Source organism: Alligator mississippiensis, chromosome 4 (genome assembly GCF_030867095.1).
Source record: "Alligator mississippiensis isolate rAllMis1 chromosome 4, rAllMis1, whole genome shotgun sequence".
In the NCBI taxonomy this organism is placed as follows: domain Eukaryota; kingdom Metazoa; phylum Chordata; order Crocodylia; family Alligatoridae; genus Alligator; species Alligator mississippiensis.
In genome coordinates, this window is record NC_081827.1 from 96,168,964 (window position 1) to 96,193,243 (window position 24,280).

The 24,280-nt window shown below is 40.3% G+C and overlaps 2 protein-coding genes across 4 annotated transcripts in view; one reads left to right on the forward strand and one right to left on the reverse strand.

Annotated features, from left to right (window-relative positions):
- USP44 (ubiquitin specific peptidase 44) overlaps nt 1-13,442 on the forward strand; it is a 28,979-nt gene extending 15,537 nt beyond the window's left edge. For all 3 annotated transcript variants that reach the window (XM_006268141.4, XM_019489257.2, XM_019489256.2), the window contains exons 3-6: nt 8,268-8,466; nt 8,895-9,003; nt 10,642-10,847; nt 11,403-13,442. In XM_006268141.4, the coding sequence (XP_006268203.2) occupies nt 8,268-8,466; nt 8,895-9,003; nt 10,642-10,847; nt 11,403-11,602 (714 nt within the window). In that variant the 3' untranslated portion in view covers nt 11,603-13,442. The remainder of the gene's footprint in view (nt 1-8,267; nt 8,467-8,894; nt 9,004-10,641; nt 10,848-11,402) is intronic.
- A 5,085-nt stretch (nt 13,443-18,527) lies between these two features.
- The window catches only part of METAP2 (methionyl aminopeptidase 2), a 28,225-nt gene continuing 22,472 nt past the window's right edge, over nt 18,528-24,280 (reverse strand). Inside the window, exons 10-11 of the mRNA XM_006268143.4 lie at nt 21,979-22,094; nt 18,528-19,237 (exon numbers count right to left, since the gene is read on the reverse strand). Of these exons, the coding sequence (XP_006268205.1) occupies nt 18,985-19,237; nt 21,979-22,094 (369 nt within the window). The 3' untranslated portion in view covers nt 18,528-18,984. The remainder of the gene's footprint in view (nt 19,238-21,978; nt 22,095-24,280) is intronic.

Genomic DNA, 24,280 nt, shown 5'->3' on the forward strand with positions numbered 1-24,280 from the left:
CTCTTTTTAATACAGACTCATTAAATAACTACTGTAGTAATTAAAGCCTGATTCCCCTCTAACTTGTTTGATTTTGATTCTCATAATTTCCCTCTAGGCTTAAGATAGACCTTTAAATTCTAATAGCAGGGAGAGAAAAACATATTCTCTCCAAAGCATAAGGGCACAAGCCTTTTTTCCCCTCCCATTTACAAGTGACTTTTAAAGAACAACCTGTGACCACTTCAGCAAAATCCTGAATCTGTTGTTGAAGTATAAGGGCAAGGCTTAACTGGATTGGCACACATTACAAAACAGTAAAATAAATATTGATTAAGCCTTATGTAATGTTTCCAGGACAGTGGTTCTAAATTTGTTAATTTCTTTTCAATATAGAGTGATATAATTAGAGTCTGTCAGGTTTCAGAAAGTAATTTGCAATAAACTATCTTTTGAACTACAGGGAAAATAAGATCACTCTATATACCTGCTTCAGATGAGAAATGTGAGTCTTTAAAAATGTCTGAGATCTTGTCTATTGCTTCTCACCTTACATTCTTTTATAGTACAAGGAACATGCATAGCCCTCAACTCCTTTTTACAATTTTCTTAAGCCCAATTGATCAATTAGTGGTTTGCTGTTTCTATGTCTTTGCTAGTATCATGCTGCTGGGGAAGCAAATAGCATGCCACCTTTCTTGAGAGGCAAGGCTTTCTTAGGGTAATATTTTGTATTGGACCAACTGGGTGTGTCTACACAGGCATTTACACAGACTTAAATTTACTGCACAGTAAGTTACTGCACAGTAAGCGGGAATAGGCTGGCATTCACACATGCAGGTGTTAAAGCATGTAAATACTGTATTACTGTGCAGTAAAGTGTCTATATGTGCCTTACTGTGCAGTAACTAATCAGGCATAATTTTGATACCTGCATGATGCAGGTATCAATTTTACACTCAAGTAAATTTGGCATGTAGATGGACGCGCCTGTATTGTGCAGTAATTTTGGTTAGCAAAATCATGCCCCCACCTGGCAGCATCCACTGAGTCAGGGCTTTTTTTTTTTTAACAAAAGCTGGGAGCTGGGGCGGGTGGGGCAGCCATTACTGGGCTGGGAGAGTGGGCAAGGGATGGGCCTGGCTGATTGGGAGATTCGGCAGCAGCGGAATCTCCAAATCAGATTCGGCTGAATTGAATCGGGACAGTGATTCAAATTACTGTCCCCCGAATCGGCCAAATCCGAAGCGAATCCTAGCCACTTCACACAGACCTAGTACTCGGTGTCTTTTACAGTTCTGTCTTATCAATTCTTTGGACTACTATAGTGACATCATCAGTGTACAAGTATCACTTAGTTGTTGTATGTGGGAATTCTGGGATACATACATTGAAAAATATTGGTTCAAGCACTGACCCTTGGGGGACTCCATTCTTCAAAGTTCATAGTGAACTCTGGCTAGTAGTGAGTTAGATCTACTAGAGATCACGTTCATGACGAAAATGCACAATGAAAACATATGGATACTAACATTACTGGCAATAGAGGCAAGAGATGATGAAAATCACCTGCTCCATTAACTGTTAATTGAAGACCCAAATAGATGGAGGCTTAAGTTATAAACCATTTGTGCACAAAGCCTACAAGTTTCTGGAAGAGACTGGAGATGCTAAACCAAACCTATGGGCAGCAATGGAGTGGGCTGACCAATGGGAAAGATTAGATCTGTTCCTACAGCGTTTTATACCAATGCCAGATGAGTCCCCTTTTGGGCACAACCTTGCCAGAGAAGCGTGGATCAAGGTGAACAGACTGAAATCTGGATATGGGCACTTCAATACAACACTTTGCAAGATAAACATCTTGGCAACCCCCCCCCCAGTAAGTGAGGTGTTCAACAAACAACATAGCACTTAGTTGAAAGCTGCAGTCTTTTCAAATGTCCAAACAAATCAGATGAAATCTGCACATAGAGCAGTTAACACCAGGCAGTCGCTTATAGATTTGGAAGTTGATATCTGATGCCATATGAAAAAAGAAGGGATCAAGTAGGTTATTTTGGAAGTAAATTTTAATGTGAACAGGTACTGATGAGATGTTTCCTCAGCTAAGTCTCCTTTTATGAGGTGAACAAGTAGACCAGGGCTGTCCAGCTGGAGGTGCACAGACTGCATGCAGCCTGTAGACTCCTGCAGCTAACTCTCCCACAGCTGTGCAGTGATGGGTCTAGGAAGGGCGGGGGGTCATGATTGTGCAGTCTGCATGGTAGGAGGATGAGAAAATCCAGGGGGCTGCATACCACCAGCAGTGCCTGTATGGTAGGGGAAAAGGGAAGTTCCAGGGACCTGTTCCTGTAGCATATGATTAGGGTGGTGTGCAGCCCCCAGCTATGGGAAAGATGGACAGCCCTGAAGCAGACCATGCATAGCAACAGACAGATTTCATATGCTGGCTGATTTCCGGAAGTCATTTCTCCTTTTCAGATACGCTACTGATCTTTTTACCAAACAGAAACTAAAGTATTTGTCAGCTCTTCCTCCAGTAATTCAATTTTTAAATTCCCCAAAGTGATTAATCTAATTATTTGCTCTTCAGTAAATGGCATGCTTTTCATAAAGTATTGATTTCACTTACTGTGTGTTAGTGGGAAAGTTTGACAAAAGCCTGTGAATCCTACTCGGGAGACAAAAAATAGATGTTGTCATGGAAGTGTTGTGACACTGTTAGCAGGCTACATAATATGATCCAACAAATTGATCTGTGCAAATGGACTTTTACACCTGCCTGGAGTCCTGTTTAAATCACTGAAGCTCTTCATCATTATAAGAGTCTTCTGCACTGGTCAGATTCACTTGCTTTTTGTTTTTTACAAATTAACTTGTTGGGGCAAAATAGGATCTGTTTTGCCTCTTGCACAGCATTTCCATAGCAGGGAAGGCAGAACTCAGTAATGTTACACCAGTTGCACTGGCAAGGAATAGTAGTGCTGGATTCATCATCATCTCAAGATTAACTGAAATGGGTGGAAGGAAATTCTGGGGAACCAAAAATCCCCAGACTGAATTTAGAACTCCAGAATTTGGCAGATTGCTTGTGCTGCTGTGCTCACTAACTGTTATGCACCCATGCTCCACAAATGCTCATGCAAGTAACACACCAATTAAATAAATGCCTGGTCCAACAGTAATCATCTGTTTGTACAGCAGAAACCTATTAGCTAATCTGAATTTTATGCTCCAGATATGCATAGTAACAAAAAAGATCCCTTGAACCGTGCCAAACTCCAGTTTCTTCTCCACTGTGAATTTTTAATACTTTATAGCTTCAGGATGTTGCCTGACTTCAGCACTTAAAGCCTACAGCTTAGGGGGAGGCCAGGCAGTAATTTAAAGCTGAAACTTCCTCTCATCCCACTCCTTTGCAGATTTTCTAAGAACCAAATAGTGATTTGTTTTTTCTTGGTCTTGAACTTAAAGCACTGGCAACATCCCCTCTACTGTGCTAACCAGCAAAGAAATGGCACATGCTCATGTGAGATGACTAACATGTAGATCATGCAAGAGAAAATCATTTGCTGCTGTTTTATGGCAAATAGTACTTATTTTATGTCTGCTCTGAAACAGGGGTGTCAAGCTCATCTGGCCCCAGGGACAGATGAGTGGCATGGGGCTGGTCCAAGGTTAGGCCCTTGGAATTTTTGCCTCCCTGATCAGCACTGTACCTAGACTCCTGGCAGCCCTGGGCAAACTTTTAGTATTGGGCCCCCTTTCACCAGAGATAATGATAATAATTTAAAAATTACCATTTCCAGGCCTTTCTGCCTGGGCCCCGGGTGGCTGCCCAGTTTGCCCATGCCTGTGTCCAGCCGTGTCTCTGATCCAGCACAGCTGGCACCCACCCAGACTAGTTCAGGGCCCCTGCCCAAGTGGGCACTGTGTGGCACAACTCGGGACCAGTCCCAGCCAGTGCACATCTCGGGGTGTGCTGGGATGGTCAGGCATAGGGGATGGATTATGGGGCTTCACAGGCCATTTGTTGGAGATCCCTGCTCTAAAGAATGACACCTGAAACTTGTTTTAAACAGTTTGATTTCAGAAACATAACTTTAAGTTTTTGTATCCTCTATGTATTTGTTTTGTTTTGTACTTTAAAAGGAAAAACAAACATTATAGAGAGAGAAATTCAACCCTGCAGTGGAGATGCTGCCCATGTTGCACTGAAAACTTTGAAAGAGTGCACTCCCCCTGGATATGGGTGTGCTGTTTAGCTAGTGGATTCTGCTAAAGATGAAGCTGATACGACTGTTTACTCATGAGCAAATATTGGCAAAAGAACTCTGTTGGAAGTCTTGGTTTGAAAGATGATGTTACAGCTATTAATAGCTTTTCATACACTGTAAAGACAAACTTCCTCAGGAATGAGGAAAAGAGAAAGTAAGGCGAAAAACCAACACACAAGGAGCAGGAAGGGAGGGACTTTCAACTTTCAGTAGACCACAGCCTTTACCAGAATTTGTCAGCTACTTCTAGAGCAGCATTTCTCAACCCATGGGTCACAAGAATGTATGAAAGGACACACACGCGCTTTAAAAATAGATCATATTTTGCATACATTTTTGAAAAAAAAAACAAATGCTGCTTTTGCTTTACCATATGTTAAAGCTGTGCATAGTAATAAACAGGGATCCAGGATTTCTGTTTGCCTTGAAAAACATGGATGATCTCCTTTTAAAGGAGAAATACATAGGAAACTGGGTTTCACCTTGCAGAATAACAGGCTCTACCCCAGAGGGAAAAGGGGGTGAGGGGCAGTGCAGGTGGCCTGAGGGGAGTAGTGGCCGTGACCAGGTCATGGCAGCAGGATAGAGCTGCGTCCTGGTGTGCAAGCAACTGGCAGCAGGAGGAGATGAGAGTAGTGCAGCTCCCTTCCATCCGTTATTCCTCACAGGGGTCCCAGTGGCAGGAGCAAGTCTTGCCACCCCACTCCACCCTCCCACGCTGGGTCCTGCCTGCTGGACCACGGAGGTGATTCCTAATCATGCCAGTCTGCAGCCTCATGCCTGTTGCAGGTGCACTCTCACCCCACACACCCACCCCCTGCCTGACACACTGGGAGGCTGGGGCCTGGGGGCAGCGGGGCAGGGTTGGGGTTGGGAATGAGGAGCACTGGATGGGCCAGGGGCTGTTTCCTACTTGAAGTATTTACTGGGTCAGGACTGGCCATCAATGATTACAAATGGATTTTGGTATAAACAAGTTTGAGAACCACTGATCTAGAGCACCACAGGGGGAAAGGTGCCTCTAACTGAGTGTGAATTGGACAGTCATGGTATGGAGGGTGAAGGGAGAGGCTGAAATTTCCCAGTTAGTGACCTGGGAGATTTCTCAAACATTAGTTTAGGATGCAGTGTATTTGAGCTAGTTAAGTCTGTGCACCTGCCTGCCACTGCCCCTTTCTCCATACATGGGGTAGGCCTCGGTCCCCCCCCTCCTTGCACTGTTTCCCCACCACATTCTCCTGCCACAGCATCACGTTCTGTCAGTGGATAGGTCCCGTGGGTGAGGTAGGTTGGGAAGGAAGAGGTCCTGCTGGCCAAACTTAGTGCCTCCCCCAGCTGCAACTCCTCAAGGGCTCCTGGTAGAAGGTCTCTTAACAGCAGGTCGTCAGCTCAGCAGCATTCTTTAGACCCATTCTGATTGCTTGCCTGCATAAGCTTCCCTGACAGGAGCTGTTGTCTTCCACTGATAAAGCAGCTGTTCCCCACAGTGCTGAGGCCCTTTCCTTATCTCTCTCTGAGGGCAGGGCCTCCTATTACATTTTATTCCTCATAAAAGATCCTTCCTCCTCTTCCCTGCAGTGGGGACTAAAGAGGGTCTATTTTACAGTCTGTATAATTATTTTGATCCCTTCTGGATCCTGGTTGCTTCTCTTGAGGGATAGTTACCATATTTATACACATGCCATGTGCACCGATGGAGACACTGGCCAGCCATGGTTTCATAAGGCAGCGTGGGAAAAAAAACATAATTTTCTTGCCAACAGCATAAACACGGGCTAGTGCAGGGGAGGAGAGCAACAGCCTGTGGCTGCTCCATTAACCCTCTACTGGCTGGTTGGCTGCAGGCATTTCTCCCTCAGCAGTCACATCTGCAACAGCAGGATCTGTCCCAGCAACAGCTTGAGGGTGTTCCTTCAGCATGTGCACAGAAAGTAACACCACAAGCTTTAAAATGGATATTTTGCATATATTTGTGAAAAAAGCAAATGCTGCTTGTGCTGAAGGAGCTCCTAAGCTGCTGCTTGACCAGACCCTGCTGCTACAGATGCTGCTACTAAGGGAGGAATTGCCCACAGCCTTGCAGTCAGTAGCCAGGGGGTTAATGACTACCCCCGACTCCTTTCCTGTTGCTCTCCCCTCCTGCAGCTGCCCATGGTAATGCTGCTCACAAGATAAGAAATAGTGGAGCTGAACCCCAACTTGCCAGAACATAGACTTATGTTGAGTCAGTAGCAGCTTCCGCAGCGTCTGCCTGGGGGAGCACAAAGGGGGAAAGGGAAAAATAAAACTATGCTGCATGAAGGCTTCTGTTGTCCACAGCCAGCAGCTAGGGAGCCCGAATGTGCTCTCTGTGCTGTGCCCTGAGTGGCACATGCATGGTTACTCTCCCTTTTCAACAGCAGAGGCTTCTGGTTGCTGCAGAAGCCACTGTTGACCCAACACGAGCTTCTGTCCTGGCAGCACCTTGAGAAGGTCCCAGAGTTTAGCTGTATTTTCTCACTTACCAGTCCTGTGCCCCCCACCCCCAATTTTCAGCAACTGATTTATTTAAAAGAAAAGAAAAGTGGGGTATGTGAGAAAATATGGTATGCACTGTCATTCTTCCTCTTAGCTATAGGTTATGGAAGCAGATAGGTGAATGTTTATATGAATAATTTAACCGAATCGGTAGTCACCCTGGTGGCTGCAAAGCTAAATACCTAGTCAGGATGTGGAATTATTTTTAATAACTACATTGATTATAAGAATTGAATGAGCATATAAATATAACACCAGTGTTCCCTTTAAGTCTGATCACTCTCCTGTGGGAAGGATGTTATAACTATAGCATCATAACACAGTTGTGGAGGATCTGCAAAATGTTGGAAGTGCCAAAACTCTTTGCTAACATACCCATAGATTTCTCCAGTATATTTGGCTTCAACAAAGCAATGATGGGTTTAGAGTAGCCCTAGTTAGTGATTATTGACTATGTCTAAACTAGATCTAATTAAATATTTGAAGAGTTTTTATAGTAAAGAGAAATACTCCTGTGGGTGGACTACTTTTATGTTAGTCATGTGCAAAACAGGAAAGGGAGTAATGTTGGTAGAGTTAATAGGTGTGGGGAGTTCTAGATCTCTCTTCTTTTTGGCCTGTATTATAAATGGAAAGCCTCTTGTTGGCATTGAGATGCCTGCTTGTAGTCCTAAAGCAATCAAACTTCTCCCTTCCAAGCTATTCCACATGAAGTCCACTCACATGAAGCAGTAGAAAGGACTGTGGTCTTAGAACAACTATAAAACTGCATACTTTTCCATAGGCAGTTCAACATGGCATTGGCTTTGGAGTGCACAGCCATATTTAACTTGTCATGATCTAAGTATTTTGGAAAATATTATGGATTTTTATGGAACTTACTTTTAATTTAAATATCGACCATGGGCTCTTTGTCCCTGGATGTATTACATTTAATTTTTCAGGTTGAGTCTCGTGTCATTTCTTGACTATAACTTTGTCTTAAGGCTTTGTCTTTTCCTCCCGTGAATGATGAAACCATTTACTAACAGAAGAAATAAACTATTTTTATCTGCTATTTTTTCTCTAAGGACATTTTTCCCAATCTAGTCCTTCCCTAGAAAATGTACCAAGAAGGATAAACATACAGTAATTAAAACAAAAGAAATCAGTAAGCTTTTAGTAAAACTAGGTATAGTTAACAATTCATGTAAATTGTTGCTTTGGGATATTTGTTTAGGAAAGAGGTCTCAAACTGCCCCTCTTCCTGTTGGGCAATCCCAGATAGTTTCAGAATGGTCTATCTTTAGTTCTTATTAAAGGGAGAGAACCAACCCTTCATTAAAATTAGTGTGGGAAAGTTACTTCTGAAAAAAGAAGTTTTGTACAGTTTCTAGTTAACATTTCTTCTTTTTACGATCCCTAAAAATTCATGCACTGTGTTAAGGGACAACTGTAGAAAAAGAGGGGTTTGGGATAAATATATGACTGAATAAATGTTTTGCTTTACAGGTTACATGTCTCGCTTGTGACAATAAATCAAATACTATAGAACCATTCTGGGATCTGTCACTGGAGTTTCCTGAGAGGTACCACTGCAATGAGAAAGAGATGGCATCTCAGCACCCCTGTTTGCTAACAGAAATGTTGGCCAAGTTTACAGAGACTGAAGCTTTAGAAGGAAAGATATATGCGTGTGATCAGTGCAACAGTGAGTAAAGGCAGTATGTACTCATGTATATAGTATGTTATGTGTTTTCCATGTAAATATTAATTAACATAGGCATTAAGACCATAGGGAAAAAGAAACAGTAATTAAAAAGGTTAAATCAACAGTCTGTACTAGGCGCCTTGATGTAAATAGCTGAAGTGTTTTTCTTTCTCAAGTGAATAACCTGGAAGTATTCTGAAATGTTCAGGTGCATTTTGTATTGCCAGGCATTCTAAAATAATCCTTATGATCTGGATCCAAAAACATGCATTTGTGTTAAGGTGACTTTGTTAATATCATCATTTAGAGTTTAAATAGTGGGTAAGTCTGGAAGTTAAATGTGAGCATATTTAACAACTGGTATTTAAAACTGTGTTGTCCAGAGTATGATATATTTAGTATAACTTAATGTGTGTGTTTGATCACAGCAAAACGCAGGAAGTTTTCTTCCAAACCAGTAACACTCTCAGAAGCCCAGAAACAGCTTATGGTATGTCAACTACCTCAAGTTCTAAGACTACACCTTAAACGATTCAGGTAAGCAGAGTTAGGAATTATTTCCAGATGTTACAAACTTATCTTTTGGGCAGAATAGTCCAGTCATTGTTCCTCCATGCTCTCTGTCTAGTGGGGCAGCAAGCAAAATCACCAATTGGAAAATATTTCTAAATAGTCTGTCTTGAACAGGAGTGAGCAAAATAGATGTGGGCTGCCAAGGGATTTTTATCTGGCCCACAGTGGGTTCCTCATCCCTGTCTGGCCCAGGGGGGAGCCTGTGCTGTGGCACACGGGGCTGATCCTATCACCCTGGGTGCACAGCAAGACTGTAGTGGCGCAACAGCTAGACTCAGCTTTCCGGCAGCCCTGGTGGTGGTGGCTCCTTGTGGCTGCTACTGCGTCACTGCCCTGCGATCCTGGTGCCTGCTCATCCTGCTCCCAGACACTGCTCCCTGCCCGCCCGTGGCCCCATCCTATCTGTCCAGCCAAGCTGGAGTTCTGGGCTAGTCTCCATATAGACCCTACCCATCTGCTCTCTCCAGCACCCCCAACAATGGTTGCAGGGCAGATGGGCCCAGGCAGATAAGATCAGTTACCACCCCCTCCCCCTGACTGCTATGCCAGGAAGGGTCAGCACCCCCCCCCCCCCAAAAACTCCTTAAGTAGTCATCCAGCCCAAATAATTGCCCACCCCTGCTCTTGAAAATGCTATTTAAGTTCCCTAGTATGAGGACAGATAATCTCCAGAAAACTGTTTCTTGGCAATAGCATTCTATTTCTCATATTGCAGGCACAGAAGTGAGGTTTCTGTTCCCACTGCTTCCCAATAATACCAAGAAAAAATTAAGAGATTCTGAATTTTGAAGACCTCAACCATTCATTGTTTTCTCTATGAGAAAGTGAGACTTAGGGATCTCTATATGCATAGTAAGATACAGCTGTTACATTAAATAAAACAAACCACATACAATTCAGTATTTTGTGACCTAGCACTGATACCATGAGAGTTTACTAAACACTGAGGGGTCATAGCATTATATGTAAAATTGGGGATTATGTTCAGTGGTGTGATTTCAGGTCCACATGCAATCTACTGAGGCCTTGTGCAACCTGCAGTTCACAGTCATCTTACCAAACTTGAACTAGAATTTTCAAAGGGTGCTAACAGGACAAGCCAGGGACTAGAGATCAAACCCAAACCTGCATCTTAATTTGGGGAGGGGAGGGTACAGAATGGCTCTTGAATGGGGGCCTGATACCAGGAATCAACAACTGGGAGGCATGATTTACGTATTTTAAATCAGTCTTTCCTATAATGAATCTGTATTTCAGTTTGGAGGACTCAGTGGCATAGGAGTACAGGCAAAGATGAGAAGGATCTGCTTGGACTCCTGGAGGGGCAGGAACCATAGAGATTTTAAGCTGTGATAAAAAGTTTTGCCCTCAGAAACACTTGAAATTAAGAAGTGAAAGAAGAGATTAGTAAGCGGAAACTTTTGAGGGTTATATACAAATATGTAAATAGGCTAATTGTGTAAACAAGCTCAAACTTTGTGCAAAGGCATTAGTATGTTACACTAGTAGTTTATGTACAGAGATTTTGTGGGAACTTGACCTCATTGCAATCATCTATTAAACGTCTTTCAGAAAACACATTTAGCTAATTTTATTTTCCAGGTGGTCAGGACGCAATCATCGAGAGAAGATTGGTGTACATGTTAGCTTTGATCAGATACTAAATATGGAGCCCTACTGCTGCAGAGAATCCCTCAAGTCCCTCTTACCCGACTGCTTTATCTATGACTTGTCTGCTGTGGTAATGCATCATGGGAAAGGATTTGGCTCAGGGCACTATACTGCCTACTGCTATAACTCAGAAGGAGGTACGGACAGACCATTCATAAAACACAAAAATATAATTTTAGTTTCCTTCTTGGAAACTACAGTTCTAGTTCCTTTGTAAATCACTACAAACAGGGTCCTTACCTTCTTAAAATAAAATGGACAAACATTTACTAACCAGACTTTCAGGTGCCAAAATAACAGTTGTTTGGCCAAGAAAACTGAGACAGCGCTAATCTAAAAAACTAGGGGGAGGAAAGGGGATAGCAAAGCAGCTGTGGAGAGCTTTAATTTGTTTAGTTTTTCCTGGTGAATAGCTGCATGTAAACCATAGTGTATACAATAGATCAGTCACTTCCATAAGTTTGCCATAGAAAAAAATAGAAGGTTAAATTGTGGTTTTGGTAAAATTTAGTGTTGGTGCTTTAACCAGATGAAAAGATGTGTTTTGTTTCAGTGCATACATACAAGGAATTCTCACTTTCAGAGAATTGTTTTTAATGAATCGTAGTAGACACTAAATCAACTTAAGTACAATGCAGGACATCGATTTAAGATACTGGATTACTTTACACTGAAATATTACTTCATTCTAGGATTTTGGGTACACTGCAATGATTCCAAGCTCAACATATGCACTATGGGAGAAGTACGCAAGACTCAAGCTTACATCTTGTTTTACAGCCAGCGAGTTACTCAGGCAAATGGACACTATAAAGTACCATGTCCTATCTCACCATCTGAAAGCCAGGAGCATACAGAATTTGACCATCTGAAAGAACACAGTAGCAGCTAATCCCAAGCCAATATGCCATGTACAGTAAGAGTTTAGATTGTCATAAATTGCATATATTTTTAAAGAAAATTCAAGTACAGTATTGATTTTTTTTTTACTTTGTCTTAATCATTGTACACTATGTTTTACACTTTTGTACTAGCTAAAGCAAGCACTCTATTAGTATAAATTTATATGGACAGTAGGTAACTTTCAAAGTACCTAAAATTTCTATATAGCTATTTTTTTAAGAAGTAATTGCAATTTGAATTTAACTCTTACCTCAGGCTATTTTTAAGTTCTGTTTTTATATTTTTATAATCTTTGAATTGGTTTAGAAAAAAATGAATCTCGATTTACAACTGATTTGTCTAATTCTGGTTATTTTTCTATATATTTTTGTACATTTTATAGGATAGTTCTTACAGTATATTGATTCTTACTGTCTACAGGCATTAGTATAATTCTTAATAGTTAACATTTTACCAACAAAGAGTTTCTAGCAAATACCAGATAGAAGCAACTGTTCTTTAAATTATTAGGATTCCCCTGCCTCCCAGAACACCCCTTCCCCAAAAATCTCTCATAAGTAATGGATAACTTGGTCCTCACCATTTTCCCCACTGGTGCCTGTGAAACAATATTGAAAAGAAAGATGCCTACAAATTCATGTCTGATTTTAAATTTTACTCTTAAAAAATTTCAGAGGGAAACAATAGCTCGTGCTTATTTACACAACAGTGTATTTTCTGAAAACGGGGGTGGGGGAAGCAGAAGTTACTAGGATTTTGGCTGAAATTAAGGGATTGTAAAATTATTAATTAGACATCTAAACTCTAGGGAACAAGATTCCTTATCTAAAATGGTTAATCTTGTCAGTGAAGAAACGTGAGAAAATCTTGGTAAGAGGTTAGGCTTCTAAAGCACATAAAACTCAAAACATTATGGGCATCTGTCTATGCATATCCTCTGGGAGGAGTGGGGGTGCTTTAATTAGAGCAGCTCTGAGGTGCTCTAATTAAAGCACCTGCAGTTTAATGTGTGTTCAGTGTCCCGCACTTCAAAATGGTGTCAGGAGCACTTTAACTAAAGCTCATTAAATGAGCTTTAGTTAAAGCAGCCCTTCCGCCATTGTGAAACATGGGGATGCTGAATACACATGATGCAGAGGCTCCTGGAACACACTAGTTAGCATGCTCCAGCAGACTCAATCCTAGCATGCTCCCATGCATGCTAATTGGCACATTCAGAGCAGGGCTTCATCATGTGTATAGGTGCTCCACATTTCCAGGTTTAAAACTGTTTAAACATGGTAAATTAACTGCACTAAAATTGAAGTTGCATAAATGATATAGAGTGTAATCTTCTACATTTTGATTTATGCTTCAATATCTCTAACTTTCATACTTTGTTTCATTTTTCTTACTGCTAGTATTAGTTTTCTGTGCATTCAGGAGAATTTACTGGGCCTGAAGCCTGTGCCTAATAAAAAGTCAACTTTTCCTTTTATTCTCTAGCTAATGTCAAGATTAGTTGTTTGTGGTGCAAGATTATTTCTCATAAAACCTATGCAAATAGTTACCTCACCTGTTAGAAAATTACCTCAAACACATGCATATGTACATACACACAGTGTGGAAAGCAACTGTTTTACTGAGATTTAAATTCTGATTACTTGTATCTAGTTTCAATTATAAAACAGCACCAGGTATAAATCATCTTTAACTGGAATAACTACTGAAGGAAAATAAAGCATTAAAACTGTAGGTAGGTAAAGAGCTCTCTGAAGCATTGCACACTTTTCTTCTTCTACCACTGTCTGTAAAATTAATGGATTAAATATGGTACCCTGATGCTTCAACTTTTGTGTGTCTTGGTTTTGAGGTAAGAGTTGGTTTTGTACTACCACTGTAGTAAATGAAGCACCTTCCGCATAAAATTGATAGAAACAGCAGAGCAGGCTGGATTTCATGGCCTCTCTGGTTTTCTTGTTATGATTATTCCCTACCTCTTGTGCAATCAGAATAGCAGTTCAGTATTTCCTATAAGACCAAATCTCCCCTGCTGTTACCTTGAGGGGTTCAGAAGGTGTCAGGGCTTTGCCCCATATGGAACTAATTCCCTAACCCCTTTAAACAGTGTGCATTTTAGTCTGTTGCTTGCACTGTGTGAATGCCATTTCACATCTGCTCTCAGCCTTTATATACATGCAAGTAGAGAAAAAAAATCTCAGACAGAATGGCTGCTAGGGCCCCTGTAGTCCATAAAAGAAAAAAAAAAAATCAGATGTTGGGACTCACTCCTTTAGAGCTAAGCAACAGTGACAGTATTTCAGCCATCCAGGTTCCTGAGTGAATAAGCAAATCCCTTTGGGAGGAATTTCATTCTTCAACAAGAATGAATAGGTTCCTCTTCGGTGATCAGCAAGGGAAAAGCCTAATAACTGGAGAGGAATTGCAAAAGTCAGTTCATATTTCCCCCTCCATACCAATAACTACCACAATACAAGACCTCAAAGACAAATGGAATAAATGAAATACATAGGGGAGAATTTCAAAAAGGTGCTTGTAGTTTCTCCTAACCTTAAACATAACCTCAAGGGGAAATTTACTCATGTACCACATGCAATCCAATTGTGGGGAAAGATGCATGTCTGAAGTAGAGAGGCTGATTTTTCTTTGCTGGACTGGAAACATGGAGGCACTGTACTCTAATGGTTCCCAAGATGGCTCCTGCTCGTCTCCAGCCCACTGTAGCTTGTGCCTGAAGGGCCCTAAACCAGCATAGTTAAGTGAGCTGCTGCTTGCAGTCCACAATGTCTTATGAGGTGTGGAAACAACACTTTATCATATATAGGAACTGAAATAAAGAACTATTTACAACAAAAAACAATGGCCACTTGTAGATGTGCTCACCATTAACTGATTCACATCACATAATTCGAATCAAATGTCAATCCAAATTAAGCATCAATAGATAATCACTGACCATCAGGGAGGTTTTTGTGCATTTCTACACTTCTGCTGTGGAGACAATGGGGCTTCTGGTGCCACACCTGGTGGTGAGCACAATCAATAGCAAGCCCTAGATACCTGCTGTATGCATGTGTACACACACACACACTAATTAATACAGTTTAAACTGCCTGTTCAGACTGCCCCAATTTGCATTAACTTTAATCCTCATTCAGTGATGATTAGTTAGTTCAGACTAGAGCCAATTTTAATTCAGACTATAGATGTCCACATGTATATAGTGATGGCTGTAGTCCAGATTAAACCTAGAAAAACGTAATGTCTATATACAGCCAGTAAGTTTTGCTCTTGTGCAAGTCTGTGGCATAGCCTTGTTGCTGTCCTCTGTACCAAGAAGGTCACAAAGATTTAACCATATTTGAAGAAGTCTACAAAAAAGATATGGATGCCAACATGTAGCATCTTGTGGGGGGGGGGAGGTGGGAAAGAAGTCTATCAGGCAACTGCAGTTTGCCTTTGTCTGAATAATTTGCTACTTTAGAAGATACTTTACAACTTTGCAGAGCCATCAAATATGTCAGTGCTTGTACAAAAATCAACATGACTGCTTTTTACCTTGATTAGTAAAACTGCTGGGTTTGTGTTGACAAAAAGATGCCATCATAATTTTAGCTACAAAAGTCCTTTAAAAAAAAAAAAAATCACAACACACTTTTTTCTAAATTAATTGTTTTTACTTTTAAAAATGTGCTCACATTTCAAATTATAAAAACAAAAGCACTGGTCTCAAACTGATATAGAAAAAAAATCTCATAAAAGTGACCCTGGGTCTTGGTATCTGTTATGTTCTTAAGACCAGAAGCTATAAAACTGTGCATCTTATCTGTGAATGCATCTTCATATCAAGAAAAAGAATATTCTGCAAAAGCATCATTTCCACCAAAAAAATACCTCTTAACTGCAAATTCTATACCAAACTTTGATCAATCATATGCCACAATTGTTTCCTCCCACAAGAAAAATATTTGAAGCAAGCAGAAATTTGGCGAAATGCCACTAAACTACAACCAACACTCTCAAAACTTTCACTGAAGAATCCCAGTAGCATTTACAAACCATGGCATTAAGTTTCCCTGATGCCATCTTAAACTTTTTTTGTACCTCTTTGAGAATATGAATATTGTTTTCCCGTAGCAGACATAATATTGCCAGGGAAAGTAAATGAAAATTTAGCAAGAGCAGCAATTCTCTGCTATAAAGTAGTACCTGCTTTCTTTATTTCATTTTCAGGACACTTACTAACATTTTCAAAGGCACAATATAATGTGCCAAAAATATATTCACTTAAAATACATGCTATAGTGTCAGTCAGTTTGCTACACAATAGGCTCTGGGAAACCATGGTGCTACAACCGCTATGATCTGAAGTAAAGCATGCCATTTAATACGTTTGTACTAAATCAACAGCATTAGTTTAAAAAAAAATCCCACACCTTCCCCCCTCCCTCCCTACTTTCAGAGAAATATCAGGGCTTGCTACACTAGGAGACTTCAGCCAGAGTTGAAATACATTACAGAAGACTGATATGTGAGCTGCAAGTCTCCAAGGTAATATTCAGTCAACTGATGCTCTGCACAGGGTCAGATTTCATATAACTTGCGTTGCACGTAGTCACACTGGTATCAGTGACTGCTCCTAAAATAAGAACTCTTCAACTTGAGTATGTGGGGCAGAACCTGGCCTTAAGTGGCAAGTTTGCCTGGTTAAGGATTATATCCCTATATTTTGTGTCATACCAGAAAACTACAGAATTCTGTTCTTGTTAGGAGAGGGCTGCAGCTTTCTGAAGGCAGGATGTGTCTGGGTGTTTTGTGGTTTCAAAACATTACTCTGCAAGAAGCATTCTAATTGGGCCTCCCAACGCTACATCCTGTGCCCACCAGCATCCCAATGAAGACAGAAAGTACCTTACCAGTTCTAGTGTGTTTTTCTTGCTTACAAGATGGCAATGTTCATTTTTCCCACCATCGTGCTGGGGACTCCCCCTTCAAAATAGACCCTGCTTGTGTCCTTGGATAAGGAGACCATCAGGCTCAAAATGCAGTCAGAATCTTCTTGCCTATCCCCCTATTTGAGGTGCATCTCTGCAGGCTAAAATAGCCAGCTCAATAAAACCACCAAGACCAGTCACAATTTCCCAATCTAATAGTGCCTTCTTAGCAGACTGAGGCTTATGGGGAGGGACAGGAAAGGAGAGGGAGGAAGAAAAGGCTGTAAGCAAACTACTCACAAGATACAGCCGAATTCTTTAATAAGCAAGCAACCAGTACTAGTATAAGTACAATGGCTAATGGATCACCCTCTAAAGAGGCAAGGGAAAGCATTTTCCTTTGGAAGCAGCCAAGAAAATGATGAAAAGGCAACAGCAAAATGAGAAATCCTTCATCAAAAACAGGAAGGAAAATAAAACCAACCAACTTTAAGCCTTTGAATCTTCCCCTAGGTATGACAATAAGCATCCCTGCACGCAGAAGTCAGTGCTGGGCTCTGTATGTGGAATTCACAAATCCAGATCAGACACCTGAACCCCTTTAAGTGGGGACTGGGATTCACAATTCCCAATACAAAAGAATGCAAGTCTATTAGCACCACTGCAAAGACTTCCCAACAACCCTTTCCTAAATCGACAAGTCTTTCAAAACTCAGTTTTCACTTTTGTGAGGGATTCGGTATGTTGCAGTCCACAGTAATCAGTGAAACGCCCGATGTTGATCAAACTCAGTGCACAGACATGAAGCTGCTGCTGCACGCCCCTTGGCTGGAAATAACATGCAAGGTACAAACACTCCCAAGTGGAGACAACAGACAAACATGAATTAAGTGCATGAGGTTCTCCTACCCATTTCTAAATAAATAAAGATTTAATTAGTTTAGTTTCTTCTCTGATTTAAGACAACATGTTATACCACCCCCCTCAAACTAGGAGGCTAGGACAGCTGCAGCTCATATATATCAGGTTTTTATGAAAAGTAAATACAGCTCTGTCTAACCCCAAAAGGAGGTAAAGTACTTAATATTTCTAAGGAATAAAAGTCTCCTGAAATAAAAGAGAGACCATCTAAATAGTGTATAAAGGAGCAATAGAATTACTCTGTTTCCTATGCAAATCATATTTAAGGCACTTGTGTTGAAGACCACAGAAATCGGCATGTGTTACCAGTAATTTTAGGCAGAATTTCAACATAAGTGATTCAATAATATACAATAAGCAGGCAGTGGCATTAAGCATGCTGCAGCCTTGGCTATAAAGGTCCTCACGAATAAGATTGTCAGCCATTGCAACAAAAAAAACATTTATGTCTGTTACATCAAGAAGTGTCAAGCACTCATCAAAAATGTGATTCAACTATGGACCAAAACTTATGATTTTCATTCTCATTATTGTTCGTAAGTTGCATCAGTACTCATCCTGTACTTTGAGAAGAGAGGGAATCAAGATCAATAAATACTTAATTCCATGCAACAGGGCATGCAGATACCAAAGAATCTGGAGCCACACATTTTAATGCAACTGATGAGCTGCTGCCTAGTGACTATGAAATGACGCATTTAACCTCCAAGGCAGAACAACAGCATATCCCAACTGACAGCACCAAAGGAGTTGGCCAGAACATGTTCACTACCAAGTTCCAGTACGAAGGAATTTGAGAGTGGAGACAGCCATGCTCAACAAGAAAAGAAACAGTTGACACTGCAGTGTACCCTATTCTGTGAAGAATGGACAAGTCCTTGGTCTAGCTCCCCACAGAGATAGCACCGTTAACTAAGTGACAGAATGTCAGCTTTTACATTAATGATAAGCTTGGCCCAATTTCAAGACAATAAGTGGCAACTGGAGGATCCTAAATATTTAATAGAGCAATTTCCCAGCAGACTTATCTAGAATCATAAGCAGACTTTAAAAAGTATATATATTTTTAAGATCTGAAAATTTGTCTTTATTTTTTACAAAATGGATTCCAGGAAGTTTAAAAGGCAACGCCATAGAGGCCTTAGGTGCAGAAATCAGGTGTAGTCATTCAAAGCATTCAAGTAGGAATATGGTAATATAAATATTTGAAAAGCATCTCTTCATAAATGTTCGAAACAAAATGTGTAACACATTCCAAACTAAAAATTGAGCCATATAGCACATATTTCCCTGAACAGAAAAAATAGAAGCAACTTTTGAAATATTTCTAGAGACCTGAAAGCTTTTTCCTTTGTTAGTTACATTAGAAGACTTGCCTTTGATCAAATTCCTTCCTTTCCCAACAGGGAAAGTATTGTATCAGTTCACCGTTAAAACAGACAATATGTTGCAAATTAACTCTTATAATGTTTTCCAACAAAGCCTAGAGTATAAAGGTGTTGAGGTGGCCTCGAGTTTAATAGTCATCTCCTCTGCTGACAACTTCTTTGCATGTTGGGCGCAATAGTATAGTATGCTCAAACTGTGCTGTATATGAGCCTTTAATATCACACAGAGGAGGATACGGATCCACTATACCCAAGTCACACAGGTTCTTCAGAGCCATTAGATATTTACTTTCCCCAAGACGATCTAGCCATCTGCGGCAGAAGGCAAGAGTGCCAAAGTTTTCATTGATAACATTTAGCAAGTGTTTTGCTCTGGGAAGTCTGGAGAGAAAAGAGAATACATTGGATTAACTGGCAGAAAAAAGTAAAAGGGAGAAACAGCATTTGTTACAGAACCACTATCAGTAAAGAAGGAAGGGGAATTGGCCTGTGATTTTGGATCACCAGTTGAAGCGCCACTCAAAAAATGTTTCTCTCTTTGCAAAAAATATGACCTCTACACACAAAGCCCTGTTGGCTTTGCGAACCAGAACAGGAAAGATATGAACTCACCCCTGCTAGCTTCCCATCATCCTCACTAAGGAGTAAACATTAAAGCCCAATTAGGATGATTTAAAAGCCAACATAATATAGCATAACATAGTTGTTAGATTTTTTTTCCCCTAGAAAGAGATATCATTTAAGTGGTAACACAATCATTCACTTGTAATATTAAAGGGTCCTTGATAGATCCAAAATTTCTAGTCCACTAAAACTGGCCAATTTCAAGTTTTATTTCTGAAATTGTATACTTGGTAAGAACTGCAAGGAATATGTATAAATTACACATAATCCTCCAAACATGTATGGCATACTGCCCAAGAAATAAGCATCTTAAAACTTTGGTATTTCCAGATATAAGCAAATCCTTTTGCAACACTTTTTTGTATGACACACGCATTAAATGCTGTGGATACAGCAAAGAGGCTTGGAAAAGCCCTGCATGTGAAGTATCACCACACTAATACTTGCAGTGGTATGAGTATTTTACTCTATCACCATTGCTTTAGGCCAGAGAAGAAGTGCTCATAGCACGGCCCCATCAGATTCCAACAGATCTGCGTATTCTGCTAAACACCTTGTCACAAAAATAACACACGAAAAGAAAGGAACCATTACTTTAAAAAAGGTATCTATTTTACCAAAAATGAAGCTGACAAAGGCTAGGTACAGATATTCAAAAAGCCTGAGGTGGAACTGACCTAAGTTATGTGGTTTGCTGTAAGCAGCGTAGTTTAGATTGGCAGCAAACAGAACACACATTGCCTTTTGGTGGGGAGGGCAAATCTTAGACCAGGTCCTGCCCTTTTAAAACCCATCTGTGTGTATCAAACTTCTGTTCTGTGATGGGTACAGACCGGTTTCTGGTCACTTATACACTTTTACTGGTAATGCCTGTACCTGGCTTTTAAGATTACTTCTAGACTAAGTACAGACCGTCAAAAAGCCAGAGGTGGAATCAATTCAATCTTCTCAGGTTAATCTAAGCTGCATAGATTGAGTCAATAAGCAAATGAACAAGCTTTTACTTTCGATTCCAGAAATGCAGCCACATGCCTGCAGCGGCCTAGGCCAGAAGCCAAAGGGTGCTAGAACATGCCTCCCTGCTCGGCTGAAACAGACTGCTTGAATCTAGAGGGGACAGAAGTTCAATAAACCAATCTAATTTAAACTAGTTAAGTCTGTTACTACTGATGGCTAAAAAAATGACATTTACAGGTTTGTTTTTGGGAACTGGCTTGTCAGTAAATATATATGCATTAGAATAATGGTTCAGGGCATCAGCAAGGGTTAATTGATTTCTGAAGTCCTGGTCACACATTTCTCATGGCCTTTAAGGCAGACAGGGTGTCTAACACAAGGCCAATGAATGCACACATAGCCTGGGAAATTGTGTATACCACAGTTCCATAGCATGAGATAAGGTGGCACCAGCTCACAAGGCCCAAGAGAGTAGGGGCCTGAGGTTCCAGTTTGGGGGGGAAAGACCAAATTAGGAAAAGACCCAGAAAGCCCAAATTAGGACATGTGCCTGTGATGAGCTTCTGAAACAAAGTAATATGCTGACAGGACAGAACATGGACAGTAGATGACCAGAAAGAGACCAATCAGTGACAGCCATGGATGAAGCATCATCAAGAGGAAAAAGACTACAAAAGGAGAGACTTTAGAGCAACAAATTGTTGTCGTCCCCAATAGGAGAACCTAAGGCACATGGACAGAGGGCATACTACTGGCCCATCTCATCCACCCCACTGTGGGGGAGGAGAGGGGCACCTCAGCCTCCAACCTCCAGACTACTGCCATATGACATTCATGACAGAACCTCAGAGTGAAGCTCAAGTTCTGGCCAGATGCACCTTGACTCTGATGACAGCCCTAGGATTGGTAGCCAGAGAATTACTTGTATTATTTTTTTCTGTTATTACTGTGTACCAATAGATTTACCTATTATCAAATGGAAAGGTTGTGGTCAGTTTGAGGGTTTTGGGTCCCCCTGGAACAAGGCATCTGGGTCATAAATCTAATGCCAATACTTCATCTATCCAGGTTTATTTTAAACTGGTTTCAGCCATTTTGAAAGCGGCTTATGCGCACTGAACTTCTGTTGAGTTACAGATGTGAACCGGTTTCTGATCACACATACCAAGTTTGTGTGTAATTTCTGTCCCTACCCCAAGAGTTTAACTCTCTCTGTTCTCAAAAGGGATGATTTACTTAAGATTCCAGAGCCAAAGTCAGAGGGATTCAAGGAGGGAAACAAATGCATTTTGGAAAAGGAAGAGGAGATTGAAGGGAATTATGAAAAGTTTATAAATAGAGGAGTTTATAGGTGAACAGTCCAGTACTCAAATGCACCTATATAGCATAGCACATTTCATAGGAACATCATTTATACTACTCTTTTAAAGTCCTCTGAAAGGCTTAATGTAAGCTCAGAATCTTTGCTGTGCCAAACCACAGCCCTAAATTAAAAAAGTAAAGATTAGTTATCTAGTAAATTTAACTTAAACAGATCCAACCTTATTGGCACATGCCCAACATCAAAGTTCTTCATATAATGAGAACATTCCATATCATCATGAACAACACCTTTTCCAGTGCTACCAAAGGTTTCTATAGCATACACTTCACCTTCCTAAAAAGGGAAAACAAAAACACAAACAAGTCATGAAGTACTAGAAGAAAGTAAAGATCAATGGTAAAAAACCTGAATGGTACAAAAGTCAAAGATAATTAATAATGAGTAAAATAAAATATGAAGAATTGACAAGAAAGTGATTCAAGTAACTAAACATGTTGTGAGTTCTTTGAGCGCCAAGTAAATTCAGAAAAAATTCAAAGTAGATTTTCATACAGCACAGAAAAAAAATAGAGAACTCCAAATAACTGCTTAATTAAGCAGTACTGTCATGAAGGCCAACTTGTTTCAAACCCATAAATACTAACATTTATACAAGTGCACAATTCACAACCCCTCAATTAAGTGCTGTCTTAAGAATCAGTTTTTATTAGTTTGCATCCTCCCACATAGCTAAGAAACTACAGTTTATTGTGAAACACCTGGCTAAACTGGAAATAAACTCCTGTACTACACAGATTAAAGTACCAGAAAACACCCATGTGCCCTGTGTAAATTACAATATTATCTCATATATAACGCACCCTGGAATATAGTAATACACACCTTGTTTCTAAAAGGCAGAATGAAGAAAAAAGATTTTTTCCAATTTATGGCTGCACAGAGCAGGAACAGAGCCTAATCTTCAGATGAATCCCCCCCCCCCCTTTTCTGCTTATCAAAACCTGTACCCCTAGTTGCTCCTGAACCCTGGTCTCTGGGTGGACCTATGAATCTGAAAATAGCTGAAGAATCTCCAAAGCTATGAAACAAAGCAAAGCAGCCAGCAGACAGCGAAGTTGCCATTAGAAAGGGTAAGCTTAGTTAGTGGAACATCAAGACCATTAAAAAGGAGAAGCAATCCGTAACACCTCTGGAGTAAAGAGCAATTAGCCATTAAGTCAACTTACTTCCTCAGCAGCCTGAATAGCAATGCAACAGGTGCTACACTGTGAAGCAGGAACCAAAAGCAGGGTGCTCCTATCCCCAGCAGAAAATCACCTTCCCTGCTTAATACATGCATCAATACCCCCCTTTCCCCCCCAACTTTTTTGGGAGAAGTTAGGCTAATTTTTGAGGAAATGGTGTATTGTATGTAAGAAAATGCATACAATCTGATTACAAGGAATTCCAATAATGAAAGTACTTCTTTTCATCTGTCCTCTATAAGCAGGTCTCTGATAACAGCAGCTGGTACAGCTCATCACCAGCTGCAAGTAAAGAGCATCTTTAACCCACCCATTGCACGAGCTGCATATTTCCTCAATAAAGTGAGACAGATGCCTATTTGCAAAAACAGAATTCTAGTTATGTTCAGAATTATCAACCATACACAAAGACCTACCAAATGTGTTCACTGATCATTAAGGGTAAGATGATCAGAGAAGCACAACAGCAAAGCAGATGTTTAACTCCCAGAGTTCTTAAATGGGATTTGGGTGTCTAACTTCTTTAGACTAGAGGATCAGTAATCTACAAGCTATGGGCTGGAGCTGGGACATCAGTAACAATTCACTAGTGGAGGGGCAGAGGGGTAAGCAGCAGTTAGGCTGCAAATGCATCATTAGGGGAAGAGGAAGAAGATTACAAAAGGGGTGGAAAAGGAAGTGACCAGGTTGCCAACTCCTGCTTTAGACTAGTTTGAAAAGTAAAGGTTCAATACTGTGGAAGCAACAGTTAACATAATGTGTTATGACAGACAGCTTAAACACTAAGACAAAAAAAAAAAAATCCCAAAGTATTTCTCGACTATTCAGCTGCAGTGAAGTTAAAAAAAAAAAAAGTATCAGTGAATTTTTCATCAACTTTTTAAAAAGAAAGTCAGAAGCTGTGTTCCTCTCTCAACTTCAAATGGGTTTGGGGTTTTTTCTGGTTCTTTTATATTAGCATGCAATATTACATATAATTAAATATACATACAAATGTGCAAAGTACTGTAGGAATCTGGATCCTGCTCCCAAATAATTTGAGAAACATATTGACTTTCATAATGCATAATTGAGCCCTAGCAAACCAGCAAAAGCTGAACAAATTTTTATGTGATCTTTCCTCAAAGATCTAGATGTTCCATTAAACAATCTGAGAATTCTAAATTCTTCCAAACTGGCTATATTTAAATAAACATCTCAGTCAATGTTATGCTGGCACTAGATTAACAACAAATCATTAATAAAAAAAAATACCAATCCACAATGCTAAATTAG